At 65.2% G+C, this 17,693-nt stretch overlaps 1 protein-coding gene across 1 annotated transcript; it reads right to left on the bottom strand.

Annotated features, from left to right (window-relative positions):
- Positions 1 to 13,821: 13,821 nt before the first annotated feature.
- Positions 13,822 to 17,693, bottom strand: ATP5F1D (ATP synthase F1 subunit delta). The gene is made up of 5 exons (XM_084276548.1): positions 17,529 to 17,693; positions 16,450 to 16,603; positions 15,910 to 15,998; positions 15,281 to 15,408; positions 13,822 to 13,951 (listed from the first exon to the last, which is right to left on the bottom strand). The coding sequence occupies exons 1-4, from the start codon at positions 17,649 to 17,651 to the stop codon at positions 15,286 to 15,288; spliced, it is 489 nt and encodes a 162-aa protein (XP_084132674.1). The 5' UTR covers positions 17,652 to 17,693; the 3' UTR covers positions 13,822 to 13,951; positions 15,281 to 15,285.

Here is a 17,693-nt window from a genome sequence, read left to right as displayed (position 1 = left end):
ACAGTCAGCAGGGCAGGCAGCAGGAGGATGCTGGGGAGATGCTGCGTGACCTCAGGCTGCCTCCGCCGCTCGCTCCCTCGCAGACAATGCCCTGGCACACCGAGACACAAAGCAGCTGGAGGGAGGATCTGGCAGCCTGTGGCGAGGAGGGGGCTGCACATCCCCAACCCACGAAGCAGCAGTGAGGGTCTAGAGGGAGCCAGATAGAGGGGCGGGGGGGGCCTCTGTAGCCCTAAAATGCTGTGGCTGTTCTGCTCCCAAAGGCCTCCCCTGGGGTTGACGCAGATTGCTGCCGGAGCTGTGCTGGGATGGGAGCGAAGGCCCCTCCACGTGCAAGGAGCCGGGATGGAGGGAGGGAGGGAGCCTTTGTGGTGCAGCCTGCGGCCCCCCGCCTGCTCCAGCCCCCTCCGGGCTCTCAGCAGGGAGATGAGCTCAGGCGGCTCCAGCTCCAGCTCCTGTCATTGTTGTCCCTGGGAGAGGGGCCGGGGAAGGGACGCACCATTGTTCTCCTCGGGAGCTGCGGAGCCCCGGGCTTGAGAAGCCGCCCCTCCGGGGCCACGTCCCCAGTTTGCTGTGTGGGGTGAGGCCCCCGGCTCAGTGAGAAGAGAGAGGGGAGCAGCCAGGCCCTGGCAGGTTTAGCCCCACCATGGTTCAGGGTCAGGTGCCAGGATGTGCCATGGTGGGGACAAGGTGTCACAAAGGGCCACCTCCTTGGAGAGCAGCAGGGTCTGGCTGCTACCCGCAGCCTGGGGCAGGATCTGCAGGGAGGGACAAGGGGCCGTTGTGTCGTGGAGCAGCTGCTGTGGCGCTGACTGAGAGTGTGGCCTGATCGGGTCCATTAGCAAAGAGTGTCATGTCCCTGGGGCAGGGCATCTCCCGTGTCCCCACAGCCCATATGATCCCCATTCCTGGTCACCACCATCCTCATGTGGCTCCATCTCCTTCCACGGAGGAAGCTCATCTCCTCCTCCAAGTCCCACGACTCTGGGAGCCGGCGCTTGAGGAAAACCACACAGCTTTCAGTATGGTTGAAGGTATCAACCTCCGGAGACACAAGCTGGGAGATCCCAGGATTCCCAGCAGCCCAGATTTTGTGTGTTTAGTTTATTGTGTTGCCCTGGGAATAAATCGTTAAAGATGACAGTCAGACTTGGGCATAATTGCTGTGCGGCATCAGAGGCTCCCGCCGTCTCCAGAGGGAGCGTTCTCCAAACCCCACACGGCTTGGGGGAGAGGAGCAAATACCTACACAGATCCCGCCGCGGGCCACACGCAGCTCCCGCAATCCGCTTAGCCAACCTGGGCCCTGCGGATTAGCTCCCGCGGCGGCTCACACGCAGCAGCGCCGGGGCGGAGGAGAGGGGCTTACCCGGGGTACCGCAGGGACGCTTCCCACGGGGCCTGGCATCCCGGTGTGATGGGCAGAGTGGGGGACAGGACCGTGGTGTCGGTTCCTCTGCCTCCTTCAGCACTACCCCATCCCGCTGGCCCCCGGCTACAGCTGGGAGCCCTGAACCTTTTGGGGGCTGGTTCTTGGAAGTCCTGTCCCTCGAAGGAAGGGAATTCCCAGCCCTTATTCTTTGGGGAAATCCCCCACCAGCCCCAGGGCAGCAGCTTTTCTCCTTTCTTTCTTGCTTTTCTTTTTTCCTTTCCTTTCCCCTCTTGGATCGCATCCCTGGCTGATTTCACAGCTTTGGCAAACGGGGATTTTATCGCAAGTCTCTGCATTCCCTTTGCAGGCGCAGGGTCATGGGATTAGGGCAGAGCCGACTCAGGCTGGGGCGGAGGTGGGGAGAGCAGGGAAGAAGGGGGGTTCTCATTCCCATGCCTGCAGAAGCAGCATGTTGCAGACTGGGGGTCCCTTTACTTCTATGATGCTGCCAGCTTGGAGAGGGGAGCGATCCCATTCCCATGGGTGAAGGGGCCGATGCCGGCGGGCACAGCGCAGGCAGCTGGTCCCAGCCGCGTGGTGCCCGGACGGGATTTGGCTGTGGAGCTGCCGGCAGCGAGTGGGAGCGTTCCCACGGGCGTGGGGCCAGCGGCAGGGCTCGCACAGGGCACACCCCGGCAGGAGGGTGCAGCCGAACCGCTTCACCTCCGCCTGCCCACACCGGCCTGCCAGGCACCACCGGCATCGCCGCGGTGGGGGATGTGCAGGGCCGGCAGCTGGGAGGGTCCCAGTTCTCCCTCCCCATCCCCTGGGCCCCGAGGGGCCGAGCAGCTCAGCCTTAGTGACGGTGGCAAGCGGTGACTCACGTCACCCCAGCACACTCAGGTGAGCCGTCACTCCGCTGCTGTGAGCAAGGAGCTGACAATCCCACTGTCCCAGCACAGAGCCAGGCACAACCCCCCCCACCCCGTGGCTGCAACCCCCCCCATCCCACCAGGCTCAGGGCTGGGGTGGCTCGTGGCAGGCACGCGGTGTCCTTCGGCAGGACGGCAGCGCCGGTGACGCTGGCGGGGCTGTAAACACCCAGGCGTGTCCTTAGAAACACACAATCGGCTCCGTGTGTTTCCCGGCTCTCAGGGACGTGTCCCGGTGGCCCTTGGCAGCGTGTCCAGGCGTCGCAGCCTGGGGACACCCTTGGCTACTGGTCCAATGCAACCAGAGCCAGTGGCCCAGCCTGGCCTCGCCGGCTGTGCCCTGGCTCTGGGGCACCCCACACCCTCCGAGGGCTCTGCCCATCACCCCAGCCTCAGGTCTGGCTGAGGCCAGGCAAGCCCCAGAGATGATCACCTCTGGAGTGACTCAGGCAGCCACCTCAGTGTGGGGGACCCCAGCACCACACAAGGCTGGATGGATCCCACCAGACCCCAGGCTGAGGCTTGGCATCACCGAGGGGTGACTGTCCCCAGCCCCAGCAGGAATGGTGGCAGATCCCTCTGGATAGAGCAGCCCAGGTGTAGGGCCATACTTGGCTGTGCCAGACCACGACCCCACTGCCTGTGGTGAGGCCAGGGCTATTCTCGTCTTCCTGAGCTCACAGTCCACTTCAGGATGCTGAGCTCGCTGTCCCCGCTGACGCAGGGTGAGTGACTCCCTGCCTTTGGTTCCAACACCTCCCTGCCAGCCCCTGACGCTACTGGCACAGGGCTGGCACCCCCCACCCAGGCAGGAGTGGGGATATGACATGGGGAAACCACACACCCTGGCACCGGCCTCACACATCAGCTCTGCCGCCGCGGCCCCCAGTTCCCCGGAGAGCCCCGTCCCGCACCCCCACCCACGCAGGAGCCGGGGCCCCGTGGCGAGTGCCGGAGGCGGTGTGGCAATCGCAGAAATCCTGGGTCAAGAGAGGTCCCAGCAGTTGCATCAGCACCGCGGGCGCACGCCGACGGCTCGTGCCCACAGATGGACCCTCCCTTGAGCACGGGCTGGGGGCTGAGACACCCCCTCACCCACAGCGGGGCAGGATCTGGGGAGCAGCCCCTGCTAGGGTGGGAAGAGGCACTCGACACACAGGCCCCCACCAGCTGTGGCCAAGAGGAACCAGAGCCCCTCCGCCCCATGCCACTCCCTCCCATGAAAAGCCCCTTCCCAGCTGGGCTGGACCCAGCCCGTCGCGGCTCAGCACGGCGTGGTTGTTCCTTGGTTTGGTTTCAATCACTGGCTCCTGGAGTCAGATGACAACTCAGCTCCTCGTCCTTGTCGTCGTTGTTGTTATTAGCTTTAGTATTATTAGAAATGCATAAGCAAGTTGCCAGCCCATGGGAGGGGAAGGACTCAGGATACCGGTAGCCTGCTCGGGTACATGCTGAACCTTGCTCCTGGAGTGACCCAAGCTCATAAATTAGTGGGAAAGTACCCCGTCCCATCCCGTCCCATCCCGTCCCGTCCCATCCCATCCATCCCAGCCCATCCATCCTATCTCATCCTGTCCTATCCATCCCATCCCATCCCCCCAGCTCATCCATCCCATCTCATCCTGTCCTATCCATCCCATCCCATCCCATCCCATCCCATCCCATCCCATCCCATCCATCCCGTCCTGCCCCATCCCATGTCTCAGCTCCCACCGCAGGGGCTAGCTGGGGCAGATTGTGCTCCTGCCCGGGTGAGAGCGGGGTGATGGCTGCGAGCCAGCCAGCACATGGAGCTGATCCCTCAGCCCCACAGCCATGGCCCCCCACTCGCCCTGACACTGCCCCTGTTTGGGGTCTGTCCTGCCAGTATCGGCATCATGCGGGAAAGGGGAGCAATGCTGCTGGGGGCAGGGGCTCCGTGGGATATGAGCAGAGGCAGCAGTGCCATGGCGCAGAGCCAGGGTCCTCATTGCACCCCACCCCAGGTGACCCACGGCCTGGGGTGTGTCCCCTGGGACTACCCAGCCCATAATACACTGTGGCCACCCCAAGTGGGAGGGCCCGGAGTCCTGCACTGCGCTGTGGGGGGTGTAGTCCAGCTCCCCACTTTGGGGTGCACAGTTGGGGCTCAGCATCCTCAGCACCTAACCCTGCCCCATGGCCAGGCAGAGCTTGGTGCCCCCACCTGAGGGGTCCCACGGGGCATGGCCAGCTGCTGGGGGGCAGCTGCCAAAGGCGGAGTGGGACCGTGTGGGATGGGTCCTGCAGAGCGTGTGCCAAGGGCCGGGGGTGATGCCGGGGGGGTCCTGGGGCATCGCATCCCTCCTGCTGCCCCATAGGTGCACACCCATCCCCACCCACACCTGCCCACTCCTCCCACTCCTCATGGAGCCGCATCAGGAATGTGGGAACCTCACCCAGGCAGGGGGCATGACACCAGCACCCCCCTGCCTGGCAACCCCGCAGCACCGCTGGTTCAGCTGCCTCTGGCACGGCACGGGGCGCGGGATGGGGTGTGGGTGCCCTCGCAGACCTGCCCAGCACCACTCCTCCTGCCCCTTGCTGAGGTGAGCATCCACCAAAGCCGCCGACACCCGCGTGCGCTCACCCAGGCGGGTGCTGCACCCCCACCCCCACTCCCTGGCTGTGCCGGACGCTGGCTCACGCCGTGCACACACATCCCGTCATGGGCGCGTGCACCCCCTCGCTTCCCGGCCGGCCGCGCTCTCCCGCCAGCCACGGTTCCTGTTTACGGTGACGGAGCTGCCTCCCCGGCCATCCCTGCACTGGTGGGGGCTAGCCAGGGTGGGGGGGCACCCACCGTGTCCTGCCATGTGGTTCTGGCTGTGGGACACCAGTGCTGCGGCTTCGCCCCATGCCTGACCCCAATCCCGGTGCCGCGCGGGGCGGCGGGGTCAGCTCGTGGCTGATGGCCGTGCCGGGGTCACCCGCTCCCCCACGGATGCGGGGCCACGGCCTATTCTGGGAACGGCGGCAGGAAATCCTGGCGGGGGGGAGAACCGGACCCCGCGTGCCACCGGTATCACCACAGGGCCGGGCTGCAGCGGCTGGGTGGAGGCAAAGCTGCCGTGAGTGGAGCTGGGGATGCTGCAGACCCCCCACCCCATGCCATCAGGCACGGGCATTGGGATGTCCCAGCACCCAGGCGATCGCCCCATCTCCTGCCAGACCCCTCCAGCTACTCAGGGATGTCAGCAGGAACAGGCCCACCCTGTGCCCCTTCCCCAGCTGCGGGGGGATGGAGGGAGGTGCTGTGCTGTGCCCAGGGTTGGGGTGAGTCAGTGTGGAGCCAAGAGCAGACTGAGGAATTCAACCCTGGGCTGGACCCACTACGCCACATTCCCCAGCGCCGAGACACGCTGCGGGGAGACGGGTTCAGCTCATCCCCGGCGCACGCTGGCTGTGGGGAAACTGAGGCACAGAGTGGGGAAGTGACTCATCCTGCACTGTGGCCTTTTAAATGCTCTGCTCTGATTAGATAATGGGCGGAAGGATCAGAGAGAGCCGAACAACCCCTCATTAAACCTTTGTCTCCCTTCTAGTGCCTTCAGCTCCCAACGGAGACCTTGGCCATGCTTGGCCAGAGCCGGCGCAGCGCGGAGGCAGCCCTGCCCCGAAACACGCCTGCTCACATCCGCCACGAGGCCTGGGTGTGCTGGGCGGCCAGTGGCGTGGCAGCGCATGGGCTGGAGCGTGTCCTGGCACCCCACGTGCCAGCAAAGGCAGGCGCTGGCCTGGCCACAGTCGGGGTGCTGAGGGCTGTACCGGAGCTCTGCTGGACTCTGCTGCCTGGGGAGCCCAGAGCTGACTTCAGGTGCTTCCACAGCCCCCTTTCCTGTTGAGAGCATCCTGGGATGCTGCTGGCTGGGCAGCCCCTCCAGCAGGGCCAGATCATGGGCTCCAGGACCCCCCAGGGTTGGGGGGGCTGGCAGATAGGAGTCAGAGCTCCCAGTTGCATTAGCCATGGCGATGAGCCACGGCTGTGGTGGCAGAGCTGGAGCTACTTGTGATGGGGAGGGGGAGGAAGCACCATGGCAGGGGGCTACTCCCACCTTTCTCTCTCCCCTCCTTTGTGGGATGCAGCTGCTGCCCAGAGCCCGGTGTGAGGTTCCCACCATAGCTCCAACAGTTTGCAGGCAGGGCCGGGACAGCCAGCACGCAGCAGCTCCGGGACCAACATCCTGCTCCGGGGCTGGGGTTGGAGGCAGTGAAGGGCTTTGCCAGCGCCTGAACTCGTCTCACACCAGCTGCCAGCAGCTCCGGCACTACCCAGGCTGAAGAAGCCACAGGACGGCGAGGCAAGTCCTGCTCTCCTGGTGCCACAGCCCTGGCTCCCTGGGGGCTGCTGGCGTGACCAGGCAGTCACCCATCGGTGCTGCCGGCAGGACCGGGTCCGGCGCTGGGTGCTCTTGGCAGGATTAGGTTTTGAGGGGAAACGTGATACGGCAGCGATAGGTTAGGCTGCAGGAGATTAGATCATCTGTGGTTTTGGGAGCATCAGCAGAGTGGGGCTCTTGTGTAACCTCTGTAGCTCGGCGCCTGCCTCCCGCCACCCTCCCCAGCTGGCACAGCCCGCGCCGGCCCCCCTGCCTCCCCGAGCCCCTCATCACCCATCAGTGAGCCAAAAACGCAGCAGCGTCCCTTACAGCTCCAGTGGGAACCCAGAGCCCTGGGAGCTGCTGGCCTGTGCTTGGCGTGGGGTGGATGCTCAGCCAAACAGGAGCCGAACAAAAGCAAAAGAGAAACTTGCTTCGCAGCGGCCCCTGCGCCGCGTGTCCTTCTCTGGGGCTCCTGGGGCAGCCTTCAAACGACAAGCAGCAGCTCCCGTTTTACAGGAGGGGCATTTCCAAAGGAAAAGGCTGTCAGCTCAGCCCCCAGCACAGTTCCTTCCCTTTTCCTCCAGCCATTCATGGAACTTGAAGTGAATTCAGCAAGCTCTGGGCCAGCGCCCTGTGCGATGGCCGGCATGGCCCGGCTCCACTCATCCAACCCCTAAGGAGCAGGTATCCACAGCCTGTGGACTATGGCATCGCAGCTTGTCACACAGCCCCTCTCTGCCCAGCCAGGACTCCCACACCACGGACCTGCCCTGTGTATGGGGTGCTTCTGCTCCTGCATCCCATGGGACCTGGAGCGAGGAGGCTGCAGCAGAGCCAGTTCTTGCTCCCTTGACTGGGATGGGGGCAAAGAAGCCCTGGAGAAGATGGGGGAATGTGGGGCGCATGACTCCCCCTCTCCCCCACTGCTCATGGTGCAACACGTGCTCGTCCACACTCTGCACATCCCTAAAATGCCCTGCCTGCCCTACGCCCCACCAGGACCCCCCACCCCCCTGCCATGAGCTGGGGGGGCCATTTTGCAACCCACACAAGTGGGACCCTACATCCTTGGGGTGCCCAGCCAGGACACACGGTGCAGGGGCTGCCCTGGTCGGGTCCCATCTGCTGAGACAGGATGTGGGGACGGATGGGGGACACAATGTGGGGAAGCGATGAGAGGCAAGCAGGGACAGGGACATCCCACAGCAGCACAGGCAGGCTGGTCCTGGAAAGCCCCCAGTGGCAGCAGGGACGGAGAGGGGTCACAGCCTTTCCAGCCCCCAGCTCTGGGGCTCCTCCTGGCCCCTCACATCCTCCCCCTCCCTGCCACACTGAGCGCTCCCTGATGCCCTGCACCTGCCTGGCCTGGGGTGGAGAGGGCCCTGTCTGTGGGCAGCTGGGACGTGAAGGAGCTGGTTGGGCCGGGGTGGGAGCGGGGTCTGCTCAGCCCACACAGGTGTGGCTACCCGGCTGCAGGCAGCGAAGCTCCGCGCCCGGCTGGCCCCGTCTTGCTGGGTGGCAGAGCCTCCCGCGCCGCTCTCCCCAGGGCAGGCAGGCACACCCCGTCATTACGCCCCACAGCAGCTGCCGGCACTGCCCGGGCAGGGAGGGGGTGGCAGGGCCAGGGCAGAGCCGGCCGGCGTGGCCAGGTGGGGACGCGGGTGGCAGGAAGCCATGGCCAGCCCCACACGTGGCCCTGGCCTGCGTGCCTGGTGGGGAGCGGTGTAAGATGGGGGGGGGGTGTCGCATGTCCCCTCCCAGTGTGGGACACCCAGAGCTCAGCCCCAGCGTGCAGGGAGATGCAGACAGGGGTCAGGCTCAGCAGCTGCTCGGGACGTGCCGGAGGGGCTCTTGGTGCACAATGACCCCATTGAGGTCCCGCGGGGTGGCGGGGGAGGGACACCCAAGGTGGCGGCGGCAGAAGTGACTCCAGTGTCACACCAAGGCCTCAATCCCCACTATTTATACCCGGCGGAGGGGCGGCCGCTCGGCACACAGGCGGCCTTTGAGGGAGTGGGGATGAAAGCGCAGCCGGCACCTCCCCGCCGCACGCCGGGGCATCCCGCAGGGGCAGCCGGCCCCGACCCCCCCGGCTTCCCCTCCCCACGCCAGGCCCCAGCCCGGCGCCAGCCCCACCAGGAAGAGCCCCAGCACCGGGGCCAGCTGTAGCCGTTTCCTCCTGGTCTCAGCCCCGCCAGCAACCAGGGAGCCCAGGGAGGCTCCGAGCCCCCCCAGCTGTGCTGGGGCAAAAGGAACCGAGCAGTGGATGGAGCCCCAGGGCTTTGGGGGTTCGCTCTGGGGCGCCTGGGTGCTGGATGCCGGGCTCCAGCCGGGAACCTCCCAGCTTTACCAAGGGCGAAGTCCCGGCACATCAAAGGCAGGCGGGGGCAGCGGGAACCAGGGCAGGAGCCTTTGGTCCCTGCCAGCGCCTGGCTCCCCCACCCCACGGTGCTCCCGACGCCCTGTGCCGAGTCCTGCGCTGGCACCCCTGGGTGCGGGGCTGTGCCCCCCCCCCCCCGTGACGTGGCACCCAGCCCATTGCTGCAGCAACCGCCACCAGCTCCGGGTGTATTTTCTGCACCGGGGCCGCCGTGGGAACCTGGCCGGGCGCCACCTCATTCCGCTCGGGCTCTCTGGGCTGCCTTTGTAGCCGGCGTCGAGCCCAGCTGGCAGTTGCTTCCTCCCTGGCCTCCCCCTGCCCCGTGGGGGTCACTGCCCTGGCCAAGAGGGTGACGGAGGAGGGGGGGTCTTTGCTCAGCCCCCCAGCATGGGCACGCACACCCTCCTCCTCCCCCCTCCACATGCCCCATGGCTTTGGGACGGCTCCAGCGACGCCAAGCACCAGCGGCCGACAAGGTTGCCCTGAGCAAGGGCTGTGCCCGCAGCCCCTGAGCTCCTGCCAAGGCACCTGGTACCCTCCGGCCATGTGCAGCCCCCACTGCCCCTTGCCTGATCCTGGCAGCTCCCCAGGCCAGGGGGGAGGGGGGCATCCCCAAGCAGCACAGTGCTGCAGCAGGATCCGTGATTCTCACTTTCCCATCCCCCGCTCTCCACAGCCCGTGACTTTCCCGATCCGTGCCTCAGTTTCCCCAAGAGAGAACCTGCCTCGGGCCAAGGGTTTGCCACGCTCGCCAGCACAGCGCTCCGAGGCTGTTGGCCCAGGAGCTGCATGACAAGCACCGTCGTGCCGGCTACAACACCCGCCCTCCGCAACACCCGTTGGCACTGGCTCCCCAGCCTGGATTTTCGGGGGTGAGGCCGGGGAGGCTGGCGGGGTGACGGCTCCCCACGGCTCCACCGCCATCTGCCGGCAAATCACCCCAAAAAGGGGATGGGATCGAGGAGCCACAGCCGGGCCAGATCCTGCCCATCACCGTGCCCCGAGCCCAGGCCCCCTGCTCCTGCCTGCGGGGATTTTCCCTGAGCTCCATCCACGCTCCCACCGCGGGGGCCGCGGGCGTGGGAGGTCGGCGGAAGAGAAGCATTTTCCAGAGCTGGAAACCGAGAGGAAAAAGGTTGCAGGATGGAACAAGGGACGCAGCGCGGGTTAATCATTACAGCAGTGCTCCCCCCTCCCCCCCTCTTCCCCCCCCCCCCCCCCCCCCCCTCCCCGGAGAAGGAAGTTGCAAGGATACAGCCTTCCAGCCACCCAAGGGCACCACGGCCCAAGGACACGGCTGGGTTTGTGCTGGCAGCGTGCAGAGCCTCTGCTGACCTTCCCACGTCGGGATCGGGGCAGCAGGCAGCACCCTGTGGCCATGGGGGCTGGGGAGGGGTCCTGGCCAGAGCCAGGTCTGCACTCAGGTGCTGCAGGGACAGGCAAGGGGCTACCCAGTGCCAAGGGGCCCCAAACTCCTGGGGGTCTGTAAGTGGGGCTGCATCCTGCCTCCCATAGGACCCTGGGCAGCGGGTGCCTCCCTGGCAGCGATGAGGGGTGGGGGGCAGCCCGTGCAGCCCCCACCCTGATGTCAACGTGGCCAGTGAGGGCATGGGGCAAAAGCAGGCAGGATCCTGAGCATGGGGCACCACAGGTTTGGGCAGGGACGGGATCAGTCCAGGCAGGGCAACCCGGGGGCTGGGTGGGCTTTGAGGGCATGGGGAAGGGGGTTCCTGCAGAGGCACAAGAGCTCCGACCTCTCCCCTGCATTCGGGATCTGGGTGGGACAGTGGAAACGCCATGTGGCCGAGCACCGGGAGGATCCGGCCCGGCAGAGCCCAGCCCCTCTCGGAAATGGTCCCCCAAGAGAAGAGACGTCGGCAGCAGCGCGGGCAGAAACAGTGATGCTTCACTTTCCGAGCACTCCCGGCCCCGCTCCCCACCCTCCAGCTGGCAGCAGAAGCTGCAAGTCATGGGCGAAAGCCCTGGGTGGAAAGGAAGGAGGAGGGCGCCGTGCCGACCCCCGCCCCGCTCACGCCATTTCCCGGGCAGCCCTTCCCGCTCCCACCCGCTCCACTCCAAAGCCAAACACATCCCAGGCTCCCCCTGATAACCCCGCTGCGCCGACGCTCCCGCCCGCTCCCGTCCCACATCCCCCTGCCCAGTTGGAAGGACAGGGGTGAGGTGCTGCCCTGGCACCCACAGCCCCACACAGCACTAGCTGCATCCAGGGATGGACAGCTGGGAACAGCTGGGAACAGCTGGGGACAGCTGAGTGTCGTGCCAGTGCCACGGTAGCCAGATGACCCTGGCACCTCAGGGAGGAGATGTGTGGGGATTCACCGCTGAACCACGGCACGGTCCGGACCTGGACTCATCCCCATGGCACCAACACCGAGCTGGGAGCAGGGAAGGGCTTCACCTCCTGCACCAAGCAGAGGCAGAGACCATTTTCGTGGCATCCAGCAGGATGTGACTGATGGCAGCTCCCGGCGTGGGCAGAGGGAGCAGAGAGCTCAGCGTGGCGAGCCAGGGGAGGAGGAGAACGCTGCTCTGACAGAGCCAGATAATTAGCAGTGATGGGAAGGGGCAGAGGCAGGCAAGGGGCTGAGGCCACAGCAGCTGGACCCTGGCTGGGCTGCAAGGGGGAGCAGGGAGAGGCAGGAGGGCACTGCCCTGCACCCCAAACCATGGGGCAGGGAGAGCGTGGCTACGGTGCTGCTGGTTAAAACGCAAGCAGCCCCTGCCTGGCCTGGCCATGGCATGGGTGCTGGCAGAGCAGGGCTTCAGGAAAAGCCCCTTCCCCTGGCCCATGGGAGCCGGCAGCAGCCTCCCATGGCACAGCCAGAGTGCCTTGGTTATGGGGCGAGCCAGCAGCGCCATCACCACTCCCCCCAAACGCAGACTACAAATCCCAGCAGGCATCATGCCCCGGAGAAGCCATCTGAGAGCACCCTATGAGGGGGCAGGACCACATCCCTGCTGACCCTCCATCCCTCTTCCATTCCCACCCCCACACCCCCCCCCCCTCCACTCCAGCGCTGGCGGGAGGCAGTGGGAAGAGCTGGTGAGCGGACGCTGACGGAGACACTTTTTTCCCCCATCCTAAAAATAGCAGCTGGCCGTTTCCCCAGCTTCCCGGCCTCGCCAACGCTCTTCCATTAGCTGAAAAAACCCAAGCAGCAGCCAGCCAGCCACCTTCCATCAGGAGGAGAGCGGCTGCGTGCGTCGGGAGAGGCACCCGCCCCGCAAATAGAACCCGCGGACAGAGCGAGAGGGAGGGGAAGGGGGAGCAAGAGCCACCCATCCCTGCTTATTCCCCAGACGTTTTAATTAGCACTGGCTCTGCCTTGGAGGCTTTGCTTCTGCACGGTGTAACGTGTGACCTTTAAGAAAAAGGGGGGAGGGGGGAAAGGCAAGAGAGGGGAAAGGGAAGGGAAGGGAAGAGAAAAGGCGCTGGAGCAGCTCAGAAATGGGGAAGTCGGCTGAGCTTCAAATAGGCTCAGCGTCAGGCACTCAGAGGCTTTTAATAAGCTGCAGAGTGAGAAATTTAACACCACAGGCACTATTTTTGATCGTTTGTGGAGGGGTGGGGGGGGGGGTGGGGGGGAGAGAAAGACAGAGCGAGCGAGAGGAGGGGGAGGAGGTGGTGGCGAGAAGAAGAGGAGGCAGCCAAGATTACATCCTGGGTGGCAGGACCGAAAATAGCTGCTCTGAGCGCCGAGCCGCGGGGAGCCGAGCTCACCGGGAGGGCAGGCAGGAGGCCGGGCCTGCTGCCTGCTGACCTTTGCCGGAGCAGCTGCCCACACAGGCGAGCCAAGTCGTGTTCCCAGGCTGGCAGGCTGCAGGGAAAAGGGGATTAGAGCAAGGCTGAGGGACCGCAGCTCCGCTCAGCTGAGGGCCAGCGGCCGCCCGCCTCGGTCTCCCCCCGGCTGGTGAGCCCACGCTGGGGAGAGGGGGGGTGGGGGGTTGGTGCAGCAGCGGAAACCCAAAATCCCTCTGGGGAGGATGGCACCGAGTGAGGAGCGTCGTGGCAGATGGTGCCGCTGGCAAGATGCATCCTCGGGTGTCTGGCACAGACAGAACCGGCCCCTCACTCCTCCCCAGCCGCGCGCAGGGACCAGCGAGCTCGCTGCAGACACACCACCACCTCCTGCAGACCCCCCCCCTCCCCTCCCCAGGACAGACCTGGTGCCTCGCAAACCCCCACCCCAGCAAAGCAGCAACTTCAGCAGAGCAACACCATCAGCCACCCCCACCACACATGGATTCAGGAAAGACTCCCACCACACACGGCATCTGCTTCCCTCTCCGCACCAAGCCTGTCTCCAAGGAGCAGGAAGAGATTTCCCCCGCTCTGCGTGCCACACGCCCAGTGGATGGAAGCGCCGCAGCAGGGGAACGGGTCAGAGCCCAGGCAGCTGCTGTCCAGCTGCAAGAAGAAAAAAGCCCAGGCACCCTCAATTCCTGTGGACACAGAGCCAGGAGGCTGAGTAAAAGCCAGAGCTGGATGAGGTGGAGGAGCCAGGACAGGAAGCCTCTGGGCAGAGACCTGCGGGTGCCTCCTCCGGCGCTGCCATCCGCCGCCGTCCAGGCTGGCAGCACAGGGAGGGCTGTGCGCATCTCCAGACACGAATCTCCCATGGGAATCCCCAGCCGAACCCTGGAGCTGTGCTTGGAGGTAAACACCCTACCAGGGACACTGCACCCCCACAGAGGGACAAGAGCCATGCCACCCGGCCACCGGCGCAGCGCGGGCTGCCACGTGCTGCCTCAGAAGAAGGTGACACGCTACGAGACGGGATTACATTTCCTTTTAATTGATGAGAGCGTTTTCTCCGCCTCCATTTGTCCCACACCATCTGTACAATCGGGGAAAGCCAGGACAAGCAGGACAGGCTGGGGTTTCTCTACATCGATAGTGGGATTCCTGCAACACACAGAATCATAGAATCATAGAATTGTAGGGGTTGGAAGGGACCTCCAGAGCTCATCAGGTCCCACCCCCTGCCAAAGCAGCTCCCTGGGACAGGTCACACAGGTCGGTGTCCAGATGGGGCTGGAATCTCTCCAGAGAAGGAGACTCCACACCCCCTGGGCAGCCTGTCCCAGGGCTCCCTCACCCTCACTGTGAAAAAGTTCTTCCCCATGTTGGTGCGGAACTTCCTATGTTCCAACTTGCAGCCGTTGCCCCTTGTCCTGTCCCCACAGACACTGAAAAGGGGCTGGCTGATTCCCCCTGCATCCCCTGCTTCAGATAATTATAAACTTTAATTAGGTCCCCCCTTAGTCTTCTCTTCTCAAGTCTGAACAGCTCCAGCTCACTCAGCCTTTCCTCATAGGGGAGATGCTCCAGGCCCTTAATCATCTTCGTAGCCTCCTCTGGACTCTCTCCAGGAGACCCCTGTCCTTTTTATACCAAGGAGCCCAGAAGCGGGAGTCGGGTTTTAACACGGGGTGGGGGATGCTGAGTGCTTGGCCCCAGCTCCGGCCGTTAAACCGCTGCGAGGAACCAAGAACCACCAGTTCTCCCAGACCCAAGGTCCCAGCCAAACAGCACAGGGACCAGAGCTTGGGGAAATCCAGGGGAGCAGGTGCCAGGCAGAGGCCGCTCGGAGAGGCTTTCAGTGACTCACCTGCCAGGCACGGCACATGCGCTGCCACAGAGTAAATCCCCCGGCTGGGAAGAAGGGGGATGAGGCAGAGTCTTAGCAGGGCAGAGGGAAAAGGGGCCATGAGGTAAGCAGCCCAGCCCTGCCTCCCCTGAGGCAGACGCTGTTTGTTTTTCGGGAAGAGGAGTGCACAGAGAGCAGAGGCAGCACATTGCTCTCCCTGCGGGGCACCGGGCAACCAGCCTGTCCCCCAGCTGCCTGCCGGCACAGGCTGTCCCAGCAGGAACCAGGAGGCAGCAGTGAGCACCAGCAATTCCAGGCTGCCCCCCAGCCTGTCCCTGTGGCACAGCACAGCACGGTGGCACCACACAGCAATGGGCCCTGCCACCATCAAGCAGCTCTGGGCTGGCGTTGGGCAGGGACACCCCACAACTCCCCCTCCAGAGTTGATGCTCGAGTGTGGAAAGGGACAGCCCCGGTGTCACCGGTCCCTGGAAGTCAGGCACAAGGCACAAACCCCTGCCCACCCCTGGGCAGGTCAACAGCACTGACTGAGGGGAGAGAAGGGTCCCTAAGGGCAGCATGGAGCAGGAGCTCCTCTCCAGAGAAGGTCTGCCAATCCCAGGCAGGACACTGGTGACACTTACCTTAATTACTCCAGCGCTTTCACAAGGGCTTCATTAGCTTCTACTTTAATCTGAGCTTCTGCTTTAGCTGCTTCATCGGATGCTGCAGCCATCTCTGAAACAGCCTTCTCCAGGTTGGATTTCGCAGTCTGAACACGAGAGCACAAGGAACGTGTCAGGCAGAGACTGCTGCAGGACAAGGTGACGTGTCCTATGGCCCTCAGGTGACGTCTGTTCCACCCCTCCCTTGCTGCAGTCACTGGCCCTGTGTGCAGGGCCCCACAGACCTGACCATACAGCTGCCACATTGATGGGCCCTGCTGGGGAAAAGCCCTTTCTGAGAGGAAAAGAGGTGGGAAGGGGCAAACTCGGGATGCATCTGAGGGGAGGGAACCGGCCTGGAGAAGGGTGAATGGCTGTGTGGTTTCCTCTCTCCCCACAGCCTGTGGGGAGTTCACAGAGGAGGAGCTCTGAGCTCCTGATCCCCCTCGGCAGACAATGGGGAGCTTGTGATGAAGGCACAGCCCCTGATCCAGGCGTGCTTCCTGCAGCCACGGGAAGCTCCCAACAGAACCACCCCACAGGAGAGACCCGGGGAACAAATCCCCCTTCCCAGGCTGGCCCAAGGCCCACGGGGACCAGCTACTCACAGCCAGATCCAGCATGTCCATCGTCACCGCCTCCTCCGCCAGCACCTGCACCGTGGAGTCCGCGTGGACCGTGACGGAGCCGCTGCTCACTGCAAAGGCAGAGTGGTGGGGCTGGGTCAGGCAGCCACAGGCAGGGCTGCTGGACAGGCCTCTGCCAGGGGTCAACACACAGGACAGCGCTGGTGAGCTCATCCCGGGACCCTCCGTGATGCCTTGGCCACAACACAATATCTCCCAGGTCCCACAGGGACTCGTTCCCTGCTGAAAGGGAAGCTGGAAGCAGGGAATGCTCCTGGAGAGGCTAAGCAGAGCCAAGAGAAACCCAGGCCCAGGCCGTGGCCTCACACAGAGCCCCATCTTCCTCAGCACATCCCTGGCCCCACAGGGCAGCTGCCAGCAACCCGGGGGAGGCTGGGAAAGCAGAAATCCCTGGAAGCACACCAGGGCACACCTCGATCTGCACAGCCTCTCTTGTGAAAGCCCTGAGAACATCCCCCACGCAGCCTTTCCTCCCTCCCCAGCTCCACCTGCTTTACTTACCAAAGTACTTGGTGGCCGTGCCATCTTCAGCATAGACCGTCACGACGCCAGGCTTGAGGACCTGCAGGGTGGGGACGTGAGAGGCCAGGATACCGAAGGAGCCGGTCAGCGTGGGCACGTCCACCTGCTTCACGTTGGCGCCGTTGTAGAACACCTGGACCAGAGCAGATGGGAACAGTCCATCAGCAGGAAGGGAGAGGAAGAGGAAGGGTGGTTATCCCGACCCCAGAAAACAGAGGGATGTGGTGGGCAGACTGCTCCCACCCTGAGGGAGCTGCCCTCAGGGGGTTTAACACCCAGCAAGGTGTGACCTGGACAGCAGGGTGGGAGCAGGGCCGGTCTCCTGAGAAAGGGTCCTGGCAAACGGAGTGGGAAAGCGCTTGGAGCCTCCCAAAAGGTGTGGTGGTGGCAGGGAGGCGGCAGAAGAAGTCGGGAGCGGGCGAGAGGTGAAGGGCGCAGCTGGGAGAAGCCTGAGAAGAGCGCAGGGAGCCCCTGACGCCAAGTGACACCAAGTGTCACCGCTGGAGGTGCAGCCCCGCTGCGAGCTGCCCGCACGGCCCGGCCAGGGCTGCACAGACACCGCGGCCCCGTCCTGAGCGCCCTGCCCGGGCTCAGCAGCGAGCCCTGCAACCCCCGCAGCCCGGCGCGTCTCGGGGGCAGCCCGGGGCCGCGCCCCACACCCGGGAGCAGTGCCCAGGGCGGCATCCGGGCAGGGCCCGAACAGCCCCGGCGGCTCCGGTACAACGGCCGGGACTGGAAGAGCAAGAACGTCACCCCGCGGGCCCCGGCAGCGCTGCGGCGGCGGCGGGAGGGGAGAGGAGGGGAGGGCGGCCGGGGGCTCTGCGGCGGCGGGCGCGGTCAGGGCCAAGGTCAGGCCCCGCGGAGCCGGTGGCAGCGCGGCGGGGAGGGGGGGCGGGGGGGGTCGCGGCGCATCCCCGCACCCCACTGCCCATCGAGCTCGTCCCCCAGCCCCGGCAGCCGCCCCCTGACCCCCGCGGCACAGGCCTCGCCCCGCAGCGGGCACCGACCGGTCCCAGCGAAGCGGGGGCTGGCTCGGCGGGCCGGGGCAGGGGCCCTACCTGCGTGGGCGAGGCGAAGGTGAAGGCCATGGCGGCCGGCCCGGCGGCGGGCTCGGCATAGCCGCGGGCGCGGGGCGGCGGAAGGGCGGCCAGGCGCGGGAGGAGGCGGCGGGCGCAGAACATGGCAGCGGGGCGGCGGCGGCAAGGGCGAGCGGGCGGCGCGGG

This window comes from Gallinula chloropus (assembly GCF_964237585.1).
Source record: "Gallinula chloropus genome assembly, chromosome: 28".
NCBI classification, from domain to species: domain Eukaryota; kingdom Metazoa; phylum Chordata; class Aves; order Gruiformes; family Rallidae; genus Gallinula; species Gallinula chloropus.
Note: the sequence above shows the minus strand (reverse complement) of the source record. Positions and strands in the feature narration are given on the sequence as shown.